Below are 19,442 nucleotides of genomic sequence, written 5' to 3'. Positions count from 1 at the left end.
GCATAGCGGACATTTCAAAAGTGGGGGGGGACTGATTAAGATACAAAATTTTAGGTTCTTTTTATTATTAATCACCCCCCTTGGTTGCTATGCCCCTGCCTATAGCGCATGTCTTTGGATTGTGGCAGAAACAGGAGCGCCTGGAGGAAATCCACACAAACATATTGAGAACATGCAAACTCCACACAGAAATGCCAACTGGCTCAGCCGAGACTCGAACCAGTGACCTTGCTGTGAGGTGATTGTGCTGCCCACTGCACCACAGTGACACCCCATTTTAAATGGTAAAATACATTAATGTTACTTTTAAATGAAATGTTAAATTGCAAGACAGATTTCCTGCAGAGGACACACTATAACTCTATCCCAAACGAATCTCTTACCAATAAATACGTCAAGCACAACTTCTTACACCAAAGATGGTTTAAAGAAATTTTAATCGTGTACAAAAGAATATTGTTAGATACAGATACAAAAATCAGAACATAAATGGAGTCTGACATCCCTCCAGACTCCAGAGCCAAGGAAAATAGCTTAAATTTAAAAACAATTGAAATGATCAGACTTGAGAAATACAAATTTTATTGAAATGTTTTGAATGAAATCCATTGACAATATTGGATGATTTTGTAACACAGCGAAATTAAATAGTGCTTTGTTCTTATTTGCAGCTGACAAACCTGACTTACGACAGATTTCGTCCTAGTTTGTAAATAAAAAATCCACGTCCCTTGATTATAGGCCATAATGCGTGTGTAGCAACTCCCTCGAGAGTCAGGTATACCACAAGAACTGCTATAGTGTGACTAAGGAAAAACACCTAGTCATGCTTTTTCTCACCCTAAACTATGGCGGTCTACCCATATACAGACGGAGTGTGACTCATTCCCTCGCAACACTGATTGTTAACATCATGCTTTTTAGTAAATTCATTTGGCAATTCCTTTGTATACATTTGTTCATCCCTGTCTACATACGAAGGTGCAAAAATCACAAGCACGTTATATACAATAACATGTGAATACGGAGACAGACTGCCTTATTCTGCACACACACACACACAAATACAAGTACCTTCAAATTGAAATTAAAAACAGGCGACAGACCAAAACAATTCCACAATAAAACCCTCACAAATTGTCCATTTTAGTGTTAAACTACCTTGGAAAACTACTAAGACAAAGCTGGTGTGCAAACATATACAGTATAGTCTTTGGTTTTTATGAATACAAGCATTGGAGATTCTGGACCCACTCTTAACACTACTGCTCCTCCTCTAAAAACACTCAATTATTAAAACCACCCCTCGTCTTAGTCTACCCACATTGCTTTATCAGAAAGTGATTAATGAAAACAAGCTGGCTGAATAAATTTCAAGCTTCTGATGGGCAACAAGGTGTAGAGTCGACTAGTTCAGCCGTTTCAGTGCAGTTTCACCGACTTAATGAATCCCCAGAAAGAGGACGTGCTGAACTGAGCAAATCAAATACTTTCTGGCTTGTCGTTGAGAGTCAATAACCCAATGTGCATGACATTGAGTTGCCGCCAGAAGCATCTAGAAGATTTGTCTGATGTGGTTGTTGAAATATACATTGTCACTATTATTCATCACCTCTGTGGTGAACGATTTAAAAACAAGACGCTGTTGTGGCACACAATCTGACCATGACCTCATACCATGATGGAAATAACAAAATACTGTGCTGAACTCTAAAATCAAGAGCACGATGCTATAGGCACAAGATTTAAAACAAAATAAGAACTAAGGTCCCCATTTCCAACACATTCGCTCTCGTTTGATATAGCCTAGTTTCTCCTTGGGAACCCATTCATACACACACACTGTAAAAGCCACTAACACTGATGCGTACAGTGCGTGCACACACACACACACACACAGACTTACACACACATACACGCGCACACACACACATAAGGCACCAGGCGTGAGAGTGAGGGCTTCAGTCTCCTAGGCAACAGTGCGGAGGGCCAGTCAGAGTAGGGTGCAGGGACAGCCACCACTCTTCTGCTTCCCTGTATGATTAGCGGGAAGCGGTGGACTCTCTGTCTCCTGAAACTTCCTGCAGAGAAATGGTAATGCAACTTCATCACAATGCACTACACTCTCAACCTCATGAGTGCACTTCTCCATTTCAGATACCTTATTGCTCGCACAACCTCCATGAAAGCTTCATCCACATTGTGACGGTTCTTGGCTGATGATTCCATGTAGTGGATCCTGTTTTCTCGGGCAAATGACATGGCTTCCTCTTTTGAGATCTACATAAAAAAAAAATACATAAAACAAAACATAAGGACTGGTTGGCTTTTTTAAGGGGATTTGTTTTAAGGGGAAAAAGTCTCATGGCAACATGTAAACATTACCACTCTCTGCTGGTCAAGATCTGATTTGTTGCCAACAAGAACCATGGGAAAGTCATCTCGATCCTTAACCCGTAATATCTGAGTGTGAAATTTCTGAATTTCGTTATAACTGAAACAGAGGGAATTAACACAACTCATTAGCATGATAGCCCTTTGAGCTATATAGACATACATATATTCAGAAAAAAAAACAGTTCATGGATAACCATTATTGTTGAATCTTATCTGGATCCACCTGTAAATTTTAACCCTTTGACTGCCCCTCTACCAATCAGTGAACCACGTTTTGACTGTTAAAGTCATTTAAAGAATAACTTTTTTAATAATGCTTTACAAACACAGCATTGTTAAAAAAAAAAAAAAGTAAAATGAGAATCTGAAGTATTTATATAATAATAACATTTTAACTAATATAATACATATAAAGATGATTTAGTATTTAAAAAGGTTTTATTTTGAATATGTTTTAAAATAAATTGGTCGTACACTTAATAATTTCAGATTTTTTATAGTTTATGTATTAGGCTGGTACTTTTACCATAAACCGACATATCTACCATTTGGTAGAGGTTGATATTTTAGAAATTATGGGATGTGTTGAAAAAAATGCATTGAGTGTGTTAACTAGCGACATTAGGAGTTAAGAAATGCAATCCAAAATGTTTCTCTTGGTGAGGTAGTTAAAGGGTTTAAAAAAAAGTATTAAAATCCTATTAAATATGGATAACAATTCCATTAAATATCTTCCTGAACAAAAATCAAAAGTAGCAGCATACCTATAAAAAATGTCAAATAAAATGATTTTGAAACAAAACGTCACTAGGTCACAACGTCACAACGTCACTTTTGTAAAGCAGTAGCTTTACAAAACACTATTTTTAGCTAATAACAGAACTATTTTAGTAATAATTGTGATGTTCATTTACATGCCAACAGTATTAAAGGAGCCTGTACAAAAGCAGGTTTAAAGTTTTGCTTTGAATTTTTTTTTATTAGAAATTTTAGCAGACATTCACTTGTGAATACACTCTTTTTAAACATACAAACATGCCTTATATTTTAACAATTAGACATTCAAAAAAAATAAAAAATAAAAACAACCAAGCTTAAAGTTTTCTGTTCAAAATTTTAAAATGTAGACAGTGCATATATCTCATTCAGTCTATAAGCAAAAATATTGAATTGGTTTAGACATCCTCCTAAATTAACCTAATGTTAGATTTGAACCTAAAAAAAGTAAAACAAAACTACACATAATTTACAAGAAAATATTAAAAATGTTCAACTATATTTACTGATCGCAGCCCAAAAGGTGCACATACAGTACTCAGCATAATTGAGTACAGCCATTTTTGAAAATGAATATTTGTATCCATTTCTCAGTGAACATAGACAAAAGTGTTTGGGTGCATTTAAACAAAACAGATTTACTTGTACATTTTATATTACTTATATATTTATTCAAATAATATTTTAGTCACCAAACATATTTAGAAATTGAAAGATAATACAATTTAGCTCAAGCAATATTGGAAAAAAAATTACAACCTACAAAATAAACTATTTTTTTTTTCTATTTTTCTGCTTCTCTTAATTTTCCCTCTTTTTAAAAAAATTGTATAATTTTTTTCTATAACATAAACTTGGGTGTACTAGTTTTGAACGTTATAAGAAGTTATGTTGTTAGATAAGCTCCAGATTTGGCTTCAGTACCAACTAATCTAATGTATATGCACAAATATATGAATTTAAAAGAGAGATTTGTGAGGGGTGTACTTATAAATGCTGAGCATTGTATAGTAATTATTTTGAAAATGCAGTCACATCTGTGAGGATTTTCACATCGATAAATCTACATTTATACATTCACCACAAAACACCCAATAACATAAACGCTCATAACCTGCACTCTCGTTCTCATCACACACATTTTGTGGTTTACTTTTTAACACAATCGGCCACATACACTCTCTGTTCCTGTCACACAGAAAACTACCTATTCCATTTTGTCTCACTCACACACACACACACACACACACACACACAGGAAAACACCTACCTGCCACTGTCATTAAGAGCAAAGACCAGTAAGAAGCCCTCTCCAGAGCGCATGTACTGCTCTCTCATCGCTCCAAACTCCTCTTGCCCTGCTGTGTCGAGGACTAATGGACAGGCGAAATGACAAAAACAAAGCAGACCTCAGATAAATACAGGTTGTATACAAGATGAGATGATCCACACAAACAAATCACATTTTTGGCACACAAAATGCGTTGGTGATTGACTAAAAGCTTGCTTTAAGCACAGCTGGCATGGTGTTGTACTGACAGCAAGTCAAAACAAAACCTGGGCAGTAACCCGTAGTCAGCAATGAATCATAGTGATGCAACTCTGACCAAAATCTCCCGACTGAGGGAGCCTGTGGAGCTTTTTAACACTCATTCCCTCCTACAAAGAACACATTAACACCAACATACTGTCTAATCGTGTCTCCTTCCCGTCCACCGTGCAGATTTTAGTGTAAGAGTCTTCAATGGTTGGGTCGTAGTCAGACACAAAGTACGACTGTGAAAGAAAACAAAGAGTTGTTCACCAAAGAGGGCTTTAACATGAAGGAACATGCAGAGAAAAGCCCACTGCACTGTGAACTTCACACAACTCTTACAACACACCCACTGTAATAATTACTACATCGTATTTGCCCAATTTAAGCCATTAACACATCTGTTTCATACAAAAGTGCTCTAAAACACATTTACCTGGATGAACTGAATGGTGAGGGCGCTTTTCCCCACACCTCCACCGCCCACGACCACCAACTTATATCTTTCTTCGTTTGACATGGTCTTAGCAGTCCTGTAAATATGTGACATTAAATTACAAACAAAACTACTCATGTATTCTTACTCGACTGAAAAAGTTTTACTGGAGTATATGTATCCTATCGAGCATTAAGGTTTAATACCGCCCAAGGCCTGGCATCGTTTATAAACCTCCACATAGGTTATGTTATAGATTTAAGCGAGTACGTGTTATAATACTATCGCTATGCTTAAATCTACACAGAACAATAACATTTGCTTAAGGATATCTCTGAAGAGGAAATAAAACATACCGTGCTGGTCTGAGCAGTGATCGCCGATAACTCTTCCGCAGCCGCCTTGAGTAAATTAGCCTTCTAGTACTAAGTTAGCGCCTCGAAAGTCAGACAACTTAACTTAGTCCACTGCTAACCCGCAAGACAACCTCAACAGATTGTATCCGCAAGATTTAAGCTACAAATTCTCCCGTCGCTCGGGCGATAAAACCATCTTGCTTAGGGGAGATGAAAAGCGAATTCCAGGCACTAAGGAATGTCCGCCCTCTGGATTTTTCTTAGTGATTTCTGGAGTCCCTCTTGCTTCCGATAGCTTTTTTTCATGACCAGGGGCAACTTTTTTCGGCTTGAGTGTATCTCATACGTACGCCTGAAATAGGCGTGGCTTTGGAGTTGTTTTTCTCACCGAACGAATCGTTCTGTAATCGGTGAGCCACGGCGAGCTGTGATTGGCTGACGCGAGGAACGATTCCGCTGTTACTACGCCTGTATTTCCGCAATAGAAGGCAGGCTATATGATAAATGTGTAATCCGAGCGTCGTCTTTCCCATATTTGGCCAAGGGCCTGGCGCTTCTGCGTTACAGTAGTAAATGTTTATATAGTGCGTTAATTCAGCATTCATTATGTTTTTTTATCAAGCGATATTAGTAATTTCAGTTATTATAAACGGAGAAAATGAGACATGTTGAAATAGTTTGTGGTTATGAAATCCGCTCTAGTTTACCTTTACGTTTGTCAGTGTGATTCAGTCTCCTGGAACATTACCTTTATTGTTTTTACCTTTTTTGTTTTTACCAGTTTTGACTAATATTTACAATTGTTTCATTCATTTATTCAAACACTTTTTATTAAAAGAAAAAATAACAAAAACTAATTTTAAACATTTTATTTAGTTGTATTTTTGTCTTGGTATATTTTTATAGAGACGTGATTCCAGACACAATCTGATGCATCTGAATATGCATTATACAGTGCTCAGCATAATTGAATACAGCCCATTTTGAAAATGAATATTTTTCTTCATTTCTCAGTGAATATGGGCAATGTATTGTGGTGCATTTAAACAAAACAGATTTATTAAACAGATATAATTATTAGAGTAATATTTTAGTCACCAAACATATTTAGAAATTGAAAGATAAAAAAATTAAATTTAAGCTTAATATTGCAACAAAAAAAATTACAACCTACAAAAGTTCAATTTTTTGCTTCTCTTGATTTTTCCTCTTTTTTTAAAATTTGTATTTAACATTTTTCTATAACATTATAACATATACATTTGGGTGTTCTAGTTTTTAGACTGTTATCTTAAGTTCTTTTGTTAGATAAGCTCCAGATTTGGCTTCAGTACTGACTAATCTAATGTATATGCACAAATATAATATTGTATAGCTTACTATTAAAATATGAATTTAAAAGAGATTTGTGAGGGTGTACTTATATATGCAGAGCACTGTGCGTATACTATAACATATGCTAATTTGGACAGTTGGTTAATAATCATAATAATAATAATTATAACAAATAAACACTTGACTTTTTTCTTCAATTATCTTCATTGTCTAAAATTTGAAAGAGTATTAGCTGTGGGTAAGACTGAACGATTTAGGGAAAATATCTAATTGAGATTTATTTGCCAGATATTACAATTTGATTTGCGATTAATTTTTGTGAAGTCAAGATTAGACTCAATATTCCAGTTTACACACTAAAATACAACACATTCTGAATATATATATACATAAGTCTACACACTTAAAACTGTTTTTCCTGCATATTATTGTTATGAAGCGGACAGGAGACAGAGGTAAGGAAACGTTAGGGTGTTTATTAAATGACAACAAGGAGCACATGAAGGATAGCCAGGAGGATCAGGAATGATGTTGGGGTCTTTTCCTCCGTGGCTGGGTAACAGGAATACACGAGGATGGACAGCACACACCAGATACAGCTGACAGAGGATGACACAGACTTGGAAGGACTGGAAGACAGGACGATTCGGGTGGACCAGGAAGACTAGGAGGAATACAAAGAGAACAGGTAAGTAAAGCGTTTGTTTTAGCTGAGGATGACTACGCTGAGTGGTCGCTCAGTTGTCCGCTTTCGTCGAGACGAGCCCGGACAATGAGCGACTGGAGTGCTGTGCTTTTATCTGGTGCTCGTGAATGTGATGCAGCTGTGTGCTCATTAGAAGTCAGGTGATGGTGATCTTCGTGAGTGGGGATCGTGAGAGCCTGACCAATCCGTGACAGTACCCCCCCTCCCCAGGGCCCGCTCCTGAGGGCCGACACCTCCGACGCCGTGGTGGTCTCCCTCTGCCTCTAGGCGCTGGGAACTCAGGGTGGCTCTCATGAAACTCCACCATGAGACTAGGATCGAGAATATCAGTTCTGGGAACCCATGTCCTTTCTTCGGGGCCGTACCCTTCCCAGTCCACCAGGTACTCCAACTGGCCACCACGACGTCGGGAACGCAAGATCTCCTTCACTGCGTAGACGGCTCCTTCTTCTAGGAGCAGTGGAGGAGGGGGTTCCTCTTCGTGGTCAGGCTCTGTGGAGGGAAGAACAGGATCGTGATAGGGTTTCAGGAGTGATACGTGGAATGTAGGGTGAATACGGTAGTGAGAGGGTAATTGTAGTTTGTAGGTGACGGGGTTAACCTGTTCCACGATGGTGAAGGGACCAACAAATCGGGGACTTAACTTGCGAGAGGGCAGTCGCATGCGTATGTCCCGGGTGGATAGCCACACCTTTTGTCCGGGTGTGTATCTGGGTTCTTCAGACCTTCTTCTATCGGCGGTTACCTTGCTTCGACGGACTGCCCTCTGCAGATGTTGATGAGCCTCGTCCCAGACTCTCTCGCTCTCCCGGAACCAGTGATCCACTGCGGGGACATCAGATGGTTCGCCATCCCAGGGAAAGAGCGGTGGTTGGAAGCCCAGGACGCACTGGAATGGCGTGAGTCCGGTGGAGGGTTGCCGCAGTGAATTTTGGGCATATTCTGCCCAGCCCAAATACTGGCTCCAGGAGCTCTGGTGACCACTGCAGAAGGTCCTCAGGAACCGTCCCACCTCCTGAATCTTCCTCTCTGTCTGCCCGTTGGTTTGGGGATGATATCCAGAAGAGAGGCTGACGGCCACACCTAGGAGCTTGAAGAAGGCTTTCCATAGACGTGAGATGAACTGTGGACCTCTGTCCGACACAATATCTTCTGGAATACCAAATGACCTGAAGACTTGATTAAAGATATTGTCGGCTGTTTCAAAGGCTGTGGGAAGACCTTTCAGAGGGATTAGTTTGACAAACTTTGAGAATCTATCTACGATGACTAGAATACAGGTATTACCTTCTGACGAGGGGAGGTCAGTGATAAAGTCCACTCCTAGGTGTGACCAGGGACGGTTCGGAATCGGCAAGGGATGGAGCTTTCCAGCGGGTAGATGACGTGGGCTCTTGGATTGGGCACAGTCCTTACAGCCCTGAACATATTGCCTCACATCCCTTGCCATGTTTGGCCACCAGAATCGTTGGGATACTAGCGAGAGAGTATTGTTGATCCCTGGATGTCCAGTGCCTAGCGAGGTATGTAAGGAGTGGATCAGATCTACCCGGTGTTCAGGTGGTATGAACTGCCGATGAGGAGGGCATCCCGGCGGAGCAGGGGCTTCCGGAGTGGCAACGACTGGAGGAGCGTTCCAGGTGATCGGACAAATGGAGATGTGTTCGGGAAGAATCTTCGTTGGGAGTTCTTCATGATCGTGATGCTCGTGTAAACGAGAGAGAGCGTCTGCTCTTAGATTCTTGGGTCCTGGACGATAGGAAATGGAGAAATCAAAACGTGAGAAGAAAAGTGACCATCTGGCTTGACGTGGACATAGTCTCTTGGCCTCTTTGATATATTGGAGGTTTTTGTGATCTGTGATCACCTGGAACGGATGTTTGGCTCCCTCCAACCAGTGACGCCACTCCTCCAAGGCTAGCTTGATTGCTAGAAGCTCCCTGTCTCCTATGCTGTAATTCTGCTCCGCCGGGCTCAACTTCCGAGAGAAATAGGCACAGGGATGCAGTCGGGGCGGTGTATCATGATGTTGGGATAATACTGCCCCGACGCCGGTGGTGGATGCGTCCACTTCCACCACGAAAGGAAGATTTGGGTCAGGATGAGTCAGGAGTGGGGCCCTTGTGAACTCCTTCTTAAGAAGGCGGAAGGCTGCGGCTGCTTCTTTGGTCCACTCCAGTCCTTTGGGTTTACCCTTGAGGAGATTAGTGAGAGGTGATGTAATCCTGCTGTAGTCCTTGATAAACCGTCTATAAAAGTTAGCAAACCCAAGAAACCTCTGGAGCTCCTTAATGGAAGTGGGTTCTGACCAGGATAGAACAGCCTCAATTTTCTTCCCATCCATACGTATACCGGTTTGGTCAATGATGTATCCCAAGAAATGAATCGACTTCTGGTGGAATGAGCATTTCTCCGCTTTGAGGTAGAGGTGATGTTCTCTCAATGTGTGTAGGACCTCCGCAACGTGTTGGCGATGTTCGGCCTCACTCCGGGAGTAAATGAGGATGTCATCTATGTACACTATTACAAAGTGGTGAAGAAACTCCCGGAGGACTTCATGAATGAAGTTTTGGAATACGGAGGGGGCGTTGACCAGACCGTAAGGCATGACCTCATATTCATAGTGGCCAGTAGGGGTCACGAATGCTGTCTTCCATTGGTCCCCCTCACGTATTCTTATCAGATTATACGCGCTGCGGAGGTCCAATTTAGTGAAGACTTTAGCTTCTCGGAGCTGTTCCAATGCGGCTGGTACCAGAGGAAGGGGATATCGGTATTTTACTGTACCGTTATTTAGGACCCTGTAGTCGATGCATGGACGCAGCCCTCCGTCCTTCTTGGCCACAAAGAAGAAGCTTGAGGCGGCTGGTGATTTTGAGTGACGTATGTACCCCTGACTCAGAGCCTCCCTTATGTAATCTTCCATTGCCTGATTCTCTGGAAGCGAGAGCGGGTAGATCCTACCTCTTGGCAACTGGGCATCTGGAACTAGGTCGATCGCGCAGTCCCATGGCCGATGCGGCGGTAGCTGGGAAGCTCTCTTGGGGCAGAAGACATCATGAAAGGAGCTGTACTCCTTAGGAATGTGGATAGACTGCTTCTCAGGAGGACTCTCGACCGATGTTGTAAACAAAGAAATGGGGTTCCGACCTTGAAGAGGGAGATTTGGAAAACAGGTAGGTGTACATCCAGATCCCCATTTCTTTATCTCTCCTGTGCCCCAAGAGATGATGGGATCGTGCTTCACCAGCCACGGGCGCCCTAGAATGATGTCCATATTTGCACCCTCCAGAACCAGAAATTGAATCCTCTCTTGATGTAACAACCCCACTTGAAGAAGGATGTCTTCGCATTGTCGATGGATACGGGTCGAAGATCGAGTGCACTGGGTTATCGGTTGTATCTGGTATATATGCGAGGACGCCTCAGTACGTAGGTGGAGTTGACGACAGAGGGATTGGGAGATGAAGTTCCCTGCTGACCCGGAGTCGATGAGGGCTGTGACAAGGAGAGAAATAGAGGCAGTAGTTATTTGTACGGTGGTAGTAAGTGGTTTACATTGTTCAATATTCGTACTGAATACACTCACTGAAGTCCGAATGGGACGAAGGGGACACTCCATACGGGTGTGTCCACTGACACCGCAGTATAGACACAGACCCCGGGTCAGCCTCCTCTGTCGTTCCGCTGATGTCAGTCTTCCAGACTCTATTATCATGGGTTCTGGTTCTGGAGAGGCTGTTGACTCAGGCGATTGGAGGAGTGCAGACGAGGGGGTGATGGTGTCCTGTTGATAGGAACGGAGACGATCGGAACATCGGAGAGAATGTTGGATGAATCTCTCCAGACCCATAGTATCATCTAATGTGGCCAGCTGGATTCGGAGAGTGGGTTCCAAGCCGAGCCGGTACGTGGTCAACAACGATCTCTCATTCCATCCACTTGCAGCTGCTAGAGTGCGAAACCGGAGAGCATATTCCTGTGTAGATAGAGTACCTTGCTTTAGCTGATACAGCTGCTCTCCAGCGGCTACTTCCCCATCAGAACGTCCAAACACCTCTTTGAAATACTCCGTGAAGGTAGTGATGGAATTCATGACCGGCCCGGCTTGGTTCCAGATCGTCTCAGCCCATTTAAGTGCAGGCCCAGAGAGTAGTGATACGATGTAGGCGATCTTTGACTTATCTGTGGGATATAGAGAAGGTTGCATTTCGAATATGAGGGAACATTGTAACAGAAAACCATTGCACTCCCCCGCTCCGCCTGAGTAGGGCGCTGGTCGGGGCCATGGGACTGGAAGGAAGGGCCGAAGAAGAAACTGTGGAGGCGGAAGTGCTCGGTGCTGGTGGTGCGTTGGAAAGTGGAGCTGGTGGCTGTAGAATCCGCTTCAACTGGTCCACCAGCTCTTGAAAGTGATCGGGGGTGCTCATGTTGTCGTCGTTATGGTCCGGGCTTCTGTTATGAAGCGGACAGGAGACAGAGGTAAGGAAACGTTAGGGTGTTTATTAAATGACAACAAGGAGCACATGAAGGATAGCCAGGAGGATCAGGAATGATGTTGGGGTCTTTTCCTCCGTGGCTGGGTAACAGGAATACACGAGGATGGACAGCACACACCAGATACAGCTGACAGAGGATGACACAGACTTGGAAGGACTGGAAGACAGGACGATTCGGGTGGACCAGGAAGACTAGGAGGAATACAAAGAGAACAGGTAAGTAAAGCGTTTGTTTTAGCTGAGGATGACTACGCTGAGTGGTCGCTCAGTTGTCCGCTTTCGTCGAGACGAGCCCGGACAATGAGCGACTGGAGTGCTGTGCTTTTATCTGGTGCTCGTGAATGTGATGCAGCTGTGTGCTCATTAGAAGTCAGGTGATGGTGATCTTCGTGAGTGGGGATCGTGAGAGCCTGACCAATCCGTGACAATTATTAGTAATATTTTGGCGATCATAATAAGGAACTGACATTTGGGTGATCAGGCTGTGTCATGCATTAAACTAAAACCTCCCCAGATGTGACTAACAGTGAGTAAGGAGTTTTAGAGGCTCACAGTCTGTCACTGTACGCCTTTACTCACAGAATTTATGCTGAAACGGTAGGCTACTCCTAACTGTGACTAAACAAATACAGGAAGGCACCTTTTTTATAGTAGCCTACAGCATAGATAAAAAACTGTTGAAGAAGTAAAATAATTTTTAAGACTATTTATAATGCAGTGTTACTTTCCACACTAGAATGGCATAGGTTACGCTTAGGGCTGCTTAGATGAAGGTAATAATGTAAAAAGTTTGATAGGTTTGTTAGTTGCTTGTTAAATGTTACTTGCATTTTATGAACATTTAATAACATCCACCAAAGCTAAAATCTTAGATTTTCAACTGAAAAAGGCCCCTACATCTTAGATGGGTGAGACAGTTTAAGATATATACTTTTGCTTGAACTATCCTATCAATAGACAGCGGTACAGTTGAAGTCAGAATTATTAGCCCCCTTTGAATTTTTTTTCTTTTTTTATTTCCCAAATGATGTTTAACAGAGCAAGGAAATTTTCACAGTATTTATGATTATATTTTTTCATCTGGAGAAAGTCTTATGTGTTATATTTGCTAGAATTTTATGAACATTTTTTTACAAAAAAAAAAAAAAACATTTTAAGGTCAATATTATTAGCCCCTTTAAGCTTTATTTTTTTCGGCTGTCTACAGAACAAACCCTGGTTATACTATAACTTGCCTAATTAACCTAACCTGCCTAGTTAACCTAAATAACCTAGTTAAGCCTTTAAATGTCACTTTAAGCTGTATAGAAGTGTCTTAAAATATCTAGTCACATATTATTTACTGTCATCATGGCAAAGATAAAATAAATCAGTTATTAGAGATGAGTTATTAAAACTATTATGTTTAGAAATGTGCTGAAAATATCTTCTCTCCGTTAAACAGAAATTGGGGGGAAAAATAAATAGGGGACTAATAATTCAAGGAATTTACTAATTCTGACTTCAACTGTACATTGCCCTAGGAGCAACTAGCATCCAAAATCACAGGCTTGATTTCCACAGTGTTGGCTAAAAAAGTAATGTAGTACTATTTTAATCCTACCTTACACTTAAAACATCACAAAAATAACAGTACCACTGTTGATATTCCACCTTGTCTGGTTATTGGTTTATGTGGGGTTCTCCCACCCGACCACACTTTACCCTCTCTATTTTACAGACTTTATTGCCTTCTTAACCCTTCTGGCTAGGCGGTTAATTCTTCTGAACTGCAAGAGTCCTTACCCTCCTTCTCACACTTTTTATATAAGAAATGTTCTTTCATTCATTTTCTTTTCGGCTTAGTCCCTTTATTAATCAGGGGTCGCCACAGTGGAATGAACTGCCAGTTTATCTAGCATATGTTTTACGCAGTGGATGCCCTTCCAGCTTTAACCCATCACTGGGAAACATCCACACACACTCATTCACACTCATACACTACAGACAATTTAGCCTACCCTATACCACATGTCTTTGGGCTTGTGGGGGAAACCGGAGCACCCGGAGGAAACCCATGTGAACACAGGAAGAACATGCAAACATCCACACAGAAATGCCAAATGATCCAGCCAAGGCTCGAACCAGTGACCTTCTTGGACTGAGGCAATCGTGCTACTCACTGCACCACCATGAAGCCCGAAATGTTCTTTAGTATATGAAATTAGAGAAAATTAGGTACTCTCTTCATCGTCCTAGCACTATTTTCATTATTCTGTGGGAACCCCTTTGCAAAACATGTCCAAATTCTTCAGCTTGACCCTGCTCCTTCTGATTAAGTCCCCACCCCCAACTCCGAGCTTGGTACTGGATACTAGTTCTGGTCGGCACATTGTAGACCTGTATTTTCTGTATGTAAACTTGCACTAGTGTTTTTATTTAATTAATGATTTTCTTTTTTTTTGCTCAAAATAATCTTCAGTGTATTTGTTTATCATTACATGTTTATGTTGTCCTTTTTGTATATTTTTGTAATGTGTTTGGGTGTCAGTGGGTAGCACAATCGCCTCACAGTAAGAAGGTTTCCCCCACAGTCCAAAGACATGCGCTATAGGTCAATTGGGTAAGCTAAATTGTCCATTGTGTATGTGTGTGAATGAGAATGTATTGGCATTTCCCAGTGATGGGTTGCAACTGGAAGAGCATCCGCTGTGTAAAACATATGCTGGATAGTTAAAAGTATGCTGGATAAAAAGCGGTTCATTCCACTGTGCCGACCCCTATTAATAAAGGGACTAAGCTGAAAGGAAAATGAATGAATGTAAGGTGTTTTACAATGTACAATTAAAACATTAAAAATAAATAAATAACATTTAAGATTGTATTAATATATTATTTTTCACGACACTGGATTCAGTGGTAGTGGGTGCCATGGCTTGTAGGATGAATAAATATATTTATGTACCAAATCTGTACATTATACATTTCACCACCAAATACTACAATGTTTCTAAAATGAAAGAGACCGGAGGGCAGAATAAAATAATTGTTTTTAATGAACACTGTTTTCAATACAAGCTATAGTGTTAAAATTCCACCTGCAAAATACCCCTTTATAAATAACAATTATCAGTGTATCTCAATAAATAGTCACAGGCAGGCTGTGCGTTATAACAGAAAAAAATTGCATGTGACGTTCAGCCATTTATACACGTCCAGTCTATTAGAGTTTGTCAAATAGCCTTGAGGAACATGCAACTTCATCAAATAAATACGTGAATTCACACACTCGTACTTAAGCATCTTCATTTAAGTTCCTTCAGCTCATTGGGGAGGTACTGAATAATCACAGTTCTCCTTGTTTACACCTGTGTCTATAAATAGAACAGTCCGTACAACCAGTCCCTCTTCAACATCTGTATGGCAGAGCAGCCTGTCCCACTTTAATACGAGGGCCGAGTAGGACCCCAAGCAGCATGCGTTCTCCCCAGTCAAGTATTTTATTGACTGTTAGACTGACTGGAGACATGGGACTGTGGTCAACATCCATACCCTCCACTGCTTCAACACCACCAGTAACCTCCTGCGGGGAAGTAAGGACTCCACATAATCCCTGAGTCTGCCTGTGCGATTGTGTGCTTGAATGGTTCACTGGGTTTGTTTTTTGTGTCTCCTGTTTATTGCGGTTTGATCTACTCTTCCTTCTTTGTGATCTTGAGCAGCTGTGTCTTGCCGAAGTCTCCTTGCTGATAATCCTGCTCGCCTCTTTTGGTTCTGTTCTGGTTTCTGAAGCTGAGACTCTGCTCCGGTCATCTAACGTCCCCTTCTGGTCAACCACGGGACTGCTTTGCTTTAAATCACTACTGTTTACTGATGACCCCTTCTGGGGAGTCTGAGGAACTGCACTCGCTGGCGTCAGGGAAAGGGTAAGGCTTTTGCGTTTCTCTGCTAGAGATGGAATCTGAAGGTAAGTAGGCTTAGCTAGGATGGACTTTGGTGCATCTTGCGGTGTCTGAGATGTGACGTTGGCCGGTCTTTGTACCTCTGCAGGATCTGTGTGGAGAGTGAGTGTGCTGAGCTTGTCTGAAAGAGATAAGGTAAACTCAGGCTTCAGCAGCTCGTAGCCTTGGCTCTGAATATTTTCCTGCGGGCTGTTTTTGTTTTCATAGTGCATGTTTGCTTTGGAATCCTCAGTACGTCCATTAATAATACAGTTGTTGTCCATGTTGTTCTGAAGGTTCCAGTTAGTTAACAGTGGCGCTGTGGAACTGCTGTTGTGTTTTTCATTGGTGGGCTGTGGGCAGTTATCCAGAGCTTGAATGTTTGTGTTATGATTCTTCAAAGAAAGCGTTCCCTGAAAGAGCTGCAGCTGCCCCAGGAAATTAAAGTTGGGTGAAATTGTAGGTCTGCGTTCTTTCACAAACCTAAAGCAATGATCAGATTTTGATATAATTAGTTAATCATTCTTGTTTATATCACCAGTTTCACTCTTTTCTAGTGCAAAATCTAAATAACAAAAGATACACTTATAAAAAGCATATGCACATTACCTGTATGCATGATCCAGATCCATTTTTAGGCTGTACATGACGTAGGCCACAGCAAGCGCAGGAGAGCGAGAGATTCCTGCAGCACAGTGAACCAGGACTGAGCAGCCAGCTGACATGGCCCCATCTAAAACAGATCAGTTCATTATGTTAATGAAATATTATGCAAACAGGGAGAAATTAAATACAATTTAACCATGAAACGCAACCAAAAGCATTCAAAGAATAAACAGATGTAATTTAAACAAAAATCAGGCTGAATCAATGTTTGTTTTCAGGAGGTGCAAAACTAAATTTCCAGCTTTATCAGATTCTTTCTGAACCGCTTATTTCAACATTAATTTAAGTCATGTTTTTAGTATTGACAGGAATAAAACACGTTTATGTATTCATACAAATTCAGCCAATAGCTTTGGGATGTTTACTAACATGTTTTGCTTGCATAAGTATGATTTTACAAGTTGTACTGTATTTTTGATGAAATAAATGCAGCCATGGTGAGCAGGATAATCTTATTTTAAAACATTTAAAAACCCAACTGACCCCAAACTTTTGACTGGTAGTGTAAATAAACTACAATCTATTTCCGTGCATTTGTTAACCAATGCTAGAAGTATCAATGATGTAATGCATTTGGGATGCAAATCAAGGCTGATGTAAGCAGTGGGGTTTCAGGTCTCTCACCAATGAAGTGCAGCGCCTGAGGGATCCAGGGAAGCAAGTCATCCCGCAGGGAGTCGTCGATCGGGATACGGAGGTACTGGGACTGGGGTAGAAAGGACGGCTGTGGGCAACATCGGCTCACACTTAGCACGTATGAAATGCCTCGGTCTGACAATCCATCCTGTAGTGCGAAAAGCAGATTATAGTAAGAAGGTAAAATGCACGCTGTGCACAGAAAACACCAATGAGAACAAATGCATTGTATTACAACACACAGCAATACTTAGAAATCATTTGAGAATTGTAAATATACCTGCGTTACGTCAGTCTCTGCACCAAGGTAGAGATGCGGCAGAATACGCGACAGAGGTGGCCGCTCAGACTGACCGTCCCTGTAGTACACCATCTCTAGATTTGATCTAAAAAGAGAATGTTTATTTAGCGTGAAACAATATAAAATTCTAAATACACAGAGATTTACTGAGTGGGTCTATGACGCAGCAAACAGACTGATATAATCCCCTTAAAATGCCTGAAATTAAAGTTTTAATAAATATATTTTTACCACGGAAATACAACAAATTATGTTTATTTACAGTAAACTTAAAAGCTGGTACTCACCAGTTCAGTTATAAACCAGCAGAACGCGCAGGGAATCAAAAAAGCTTGCAAAAGTCCAGCGAAGCGGCTGCGGTTGTGTCTGCAGCACAAACTGCAGGAAGCAAATACCGTGTTTAATATGTTTATGAATCTGCTTGAAGATAAAGAGCTGCTCGATCTGCCTTCTCAGCAGCTGTGTTCTCGAGCTCCTCTCCGTCCTGTCTGAGCTTCTAACATTATTTGTTGTTGTATGTATCTGTACCTGCGCGAGGGAGGAAAAGATGAGGTCATCCCCGTTTCCAGAAGCTAAGAATAGTGCTATTGAGTGTGATGTCATTTTCAGCCAATCGGAGCGCAGGCTTGCTCTTTGACGCGCGCGCGGGCACGCTCTGTTTGTTCGCCATCATCAATTTACCCTGAAGACCTCGGCATTTTTATTGTGATGAATCGCGTTTTACTCCCTGTAGCCTTTCAGACTGAAACAAGCTGCTTTTATTTGCAAATCGAGTGTGTGCAATCCGTCAATTGCGCCTCTCCTATCATTCTAGATGTTTTTGTAAGCAAACTCGTCTGCAGCGTCCCACATGGAGCAGTGTTTCTGTTGTAAACAAAATGTATTATTCAGAACGCTTAGTTCAGTGCTCCACATTTACCTATTGATATCATATTTATAAGAAAACAGCCCACCGCAGTGCACTATACCCAAAACAATTACGCTGTATTTGTTTCAATGATGTCATTTGTTTTGATCAGTCAGGAGCACTACATTAGTATTATTTCTCGAGCTGCAGCTGCAAACCCCAGCAGAATGATACAGTATTGATCTTGTGCATTTGTGCAACTTGTATGCTAATGCATTTCTATGTAAATAGTCACTATGTAACGTAATTCTAATACTTCTAGAATATCACATTTGTCTTAATCGTGCATTAATTTGGCAGCTTCCTCCACAGAACGTTTTCTTTTACACTGAACATGCACGCCTAATCATCTAATAATAAACTTTTTGATACCTTTTATTTCTCAGTAAAAATCCTATCTGGTGACCTAATTTGATTAAGGTCACGGTTTCTTTTCCCTGAGTGTTTTAAAAAACACTTAATTCTAACCTTGCACAATTGTTAGGTTTCCTACAAAATCAATACACTGAAGAAAACAACACCAGTCAGTGTGTTCAATAAATTGAAATGTTGCTAATACACATTTCTCTGACAAAATTTACAAGTGCAACTTAAATCCTCCATTAAAAAAAGAATCAACCACTAAAGTATGGGCATAACTTTGTTTCTGAAGATCATTCTGCAAAAGTGACTGTTTAACTTCATAGCATCTTATTATTACTTCCTTTTACAGTGCAAATATCTCAAGCTTCGTCAGTCACAATATATTTAGAAGCAAAATTAAATATTGATTTCTGAAAAATGTATCAAATTTAACTGAATTTAAGACAAATAAATATGTGCTAGAGTTTATTTCAAAACCCAATGACAACGTATCCCTGTACGCTCAGATAATCTGTAGTTCATCCATCCTGTCTTAAGTTTGTATAGGCATTTGTACCCAGAAAAAAAGGACAAAATATTTAACATTTAATGCCATGAATTTTGTGAACC

General features: G+C 40.9%; 2 protein-coding genes across 2 annotated transcripts; both read right to left on the bottom strand.

Moving 5' to 3' along the window:
* Window positions 1–420: 420 nt before the first annotated feature.
* Window positions 421–5,822, bottom strand: rras (RAS related). Its single transcript, XM_056453711.1, has 7 exons — window positions 5,501–5,822; window positions 5,145–5,241; window positions 4,863–4,950; window positions 4,445–4,547; window positions 2,386–2,494; window positions 2,162–2,280; window positions 421–2,081 (listed from the first exon to the last, which is right to left on the bottom strand). The coding sequence occupies exons 2-7, from the start codon at window positions 5,226–5,228 to the stop codon at window positions 1,994–1,996; spliced, it is 591 nt and encodes a 196-aa protein (XP_056309686.1). The 5' UTR covers window positions 5,229–5,241; window positions 5,501–5,822; the 3' UTR covers window positions 421–1,993.
* Window positions 5,823–15,057: 9,235 nt separating this feature from the next.
* si:ch211-195b15.8 (dual specificity protein phosphatase 16) lies at window positions 15,058–18,403 on the bottom strand. Its single transcript, XM_056453695.1, has 5 exons — window positions 17,851–18,403; window positions 17,543–17,648; window positions 17,251–17,410; window positions 16,570–16,693; window positions 15,058–16,443 (listed from the first exon to the last, which is right to left on the bottom strand). Exons 2-5 carry the CDS (start codon window positions 17,633–17,635, stop codon window positions 15,429–15,431), a joined length of 1,392 nt encoding a protein of 463 aa, XP_056309670.1. The 5' UTR covers window positions 17,636–17,648; window positions 17,851–18,403; the 3' UTR covers window positions 15,058–15,428.
* Window positions 18,404–19,442: the final 1,039 nt, after the last annotated feature.

This window comes from Danio aesculapii, chromosome 3 (assembly GCF_903798145.1).
Source record: "Danio aesculapii chromosome 3, fDanAes4.1, whole genome shotgun sequence".
In the NCBI taxonomy this organism is placed as follows: domain Eukaryota; kingdom Metazoa; phylum Chordata; class Actinopteri; order Cypriniformes; family Danionidae; genus Danio; species Danio aesculapii.
The sequence above is the reverse complement of the archived record's forward strand: the minus strand, read 5'-3'. Positions and strand labels throughout refer to the sequence as shown.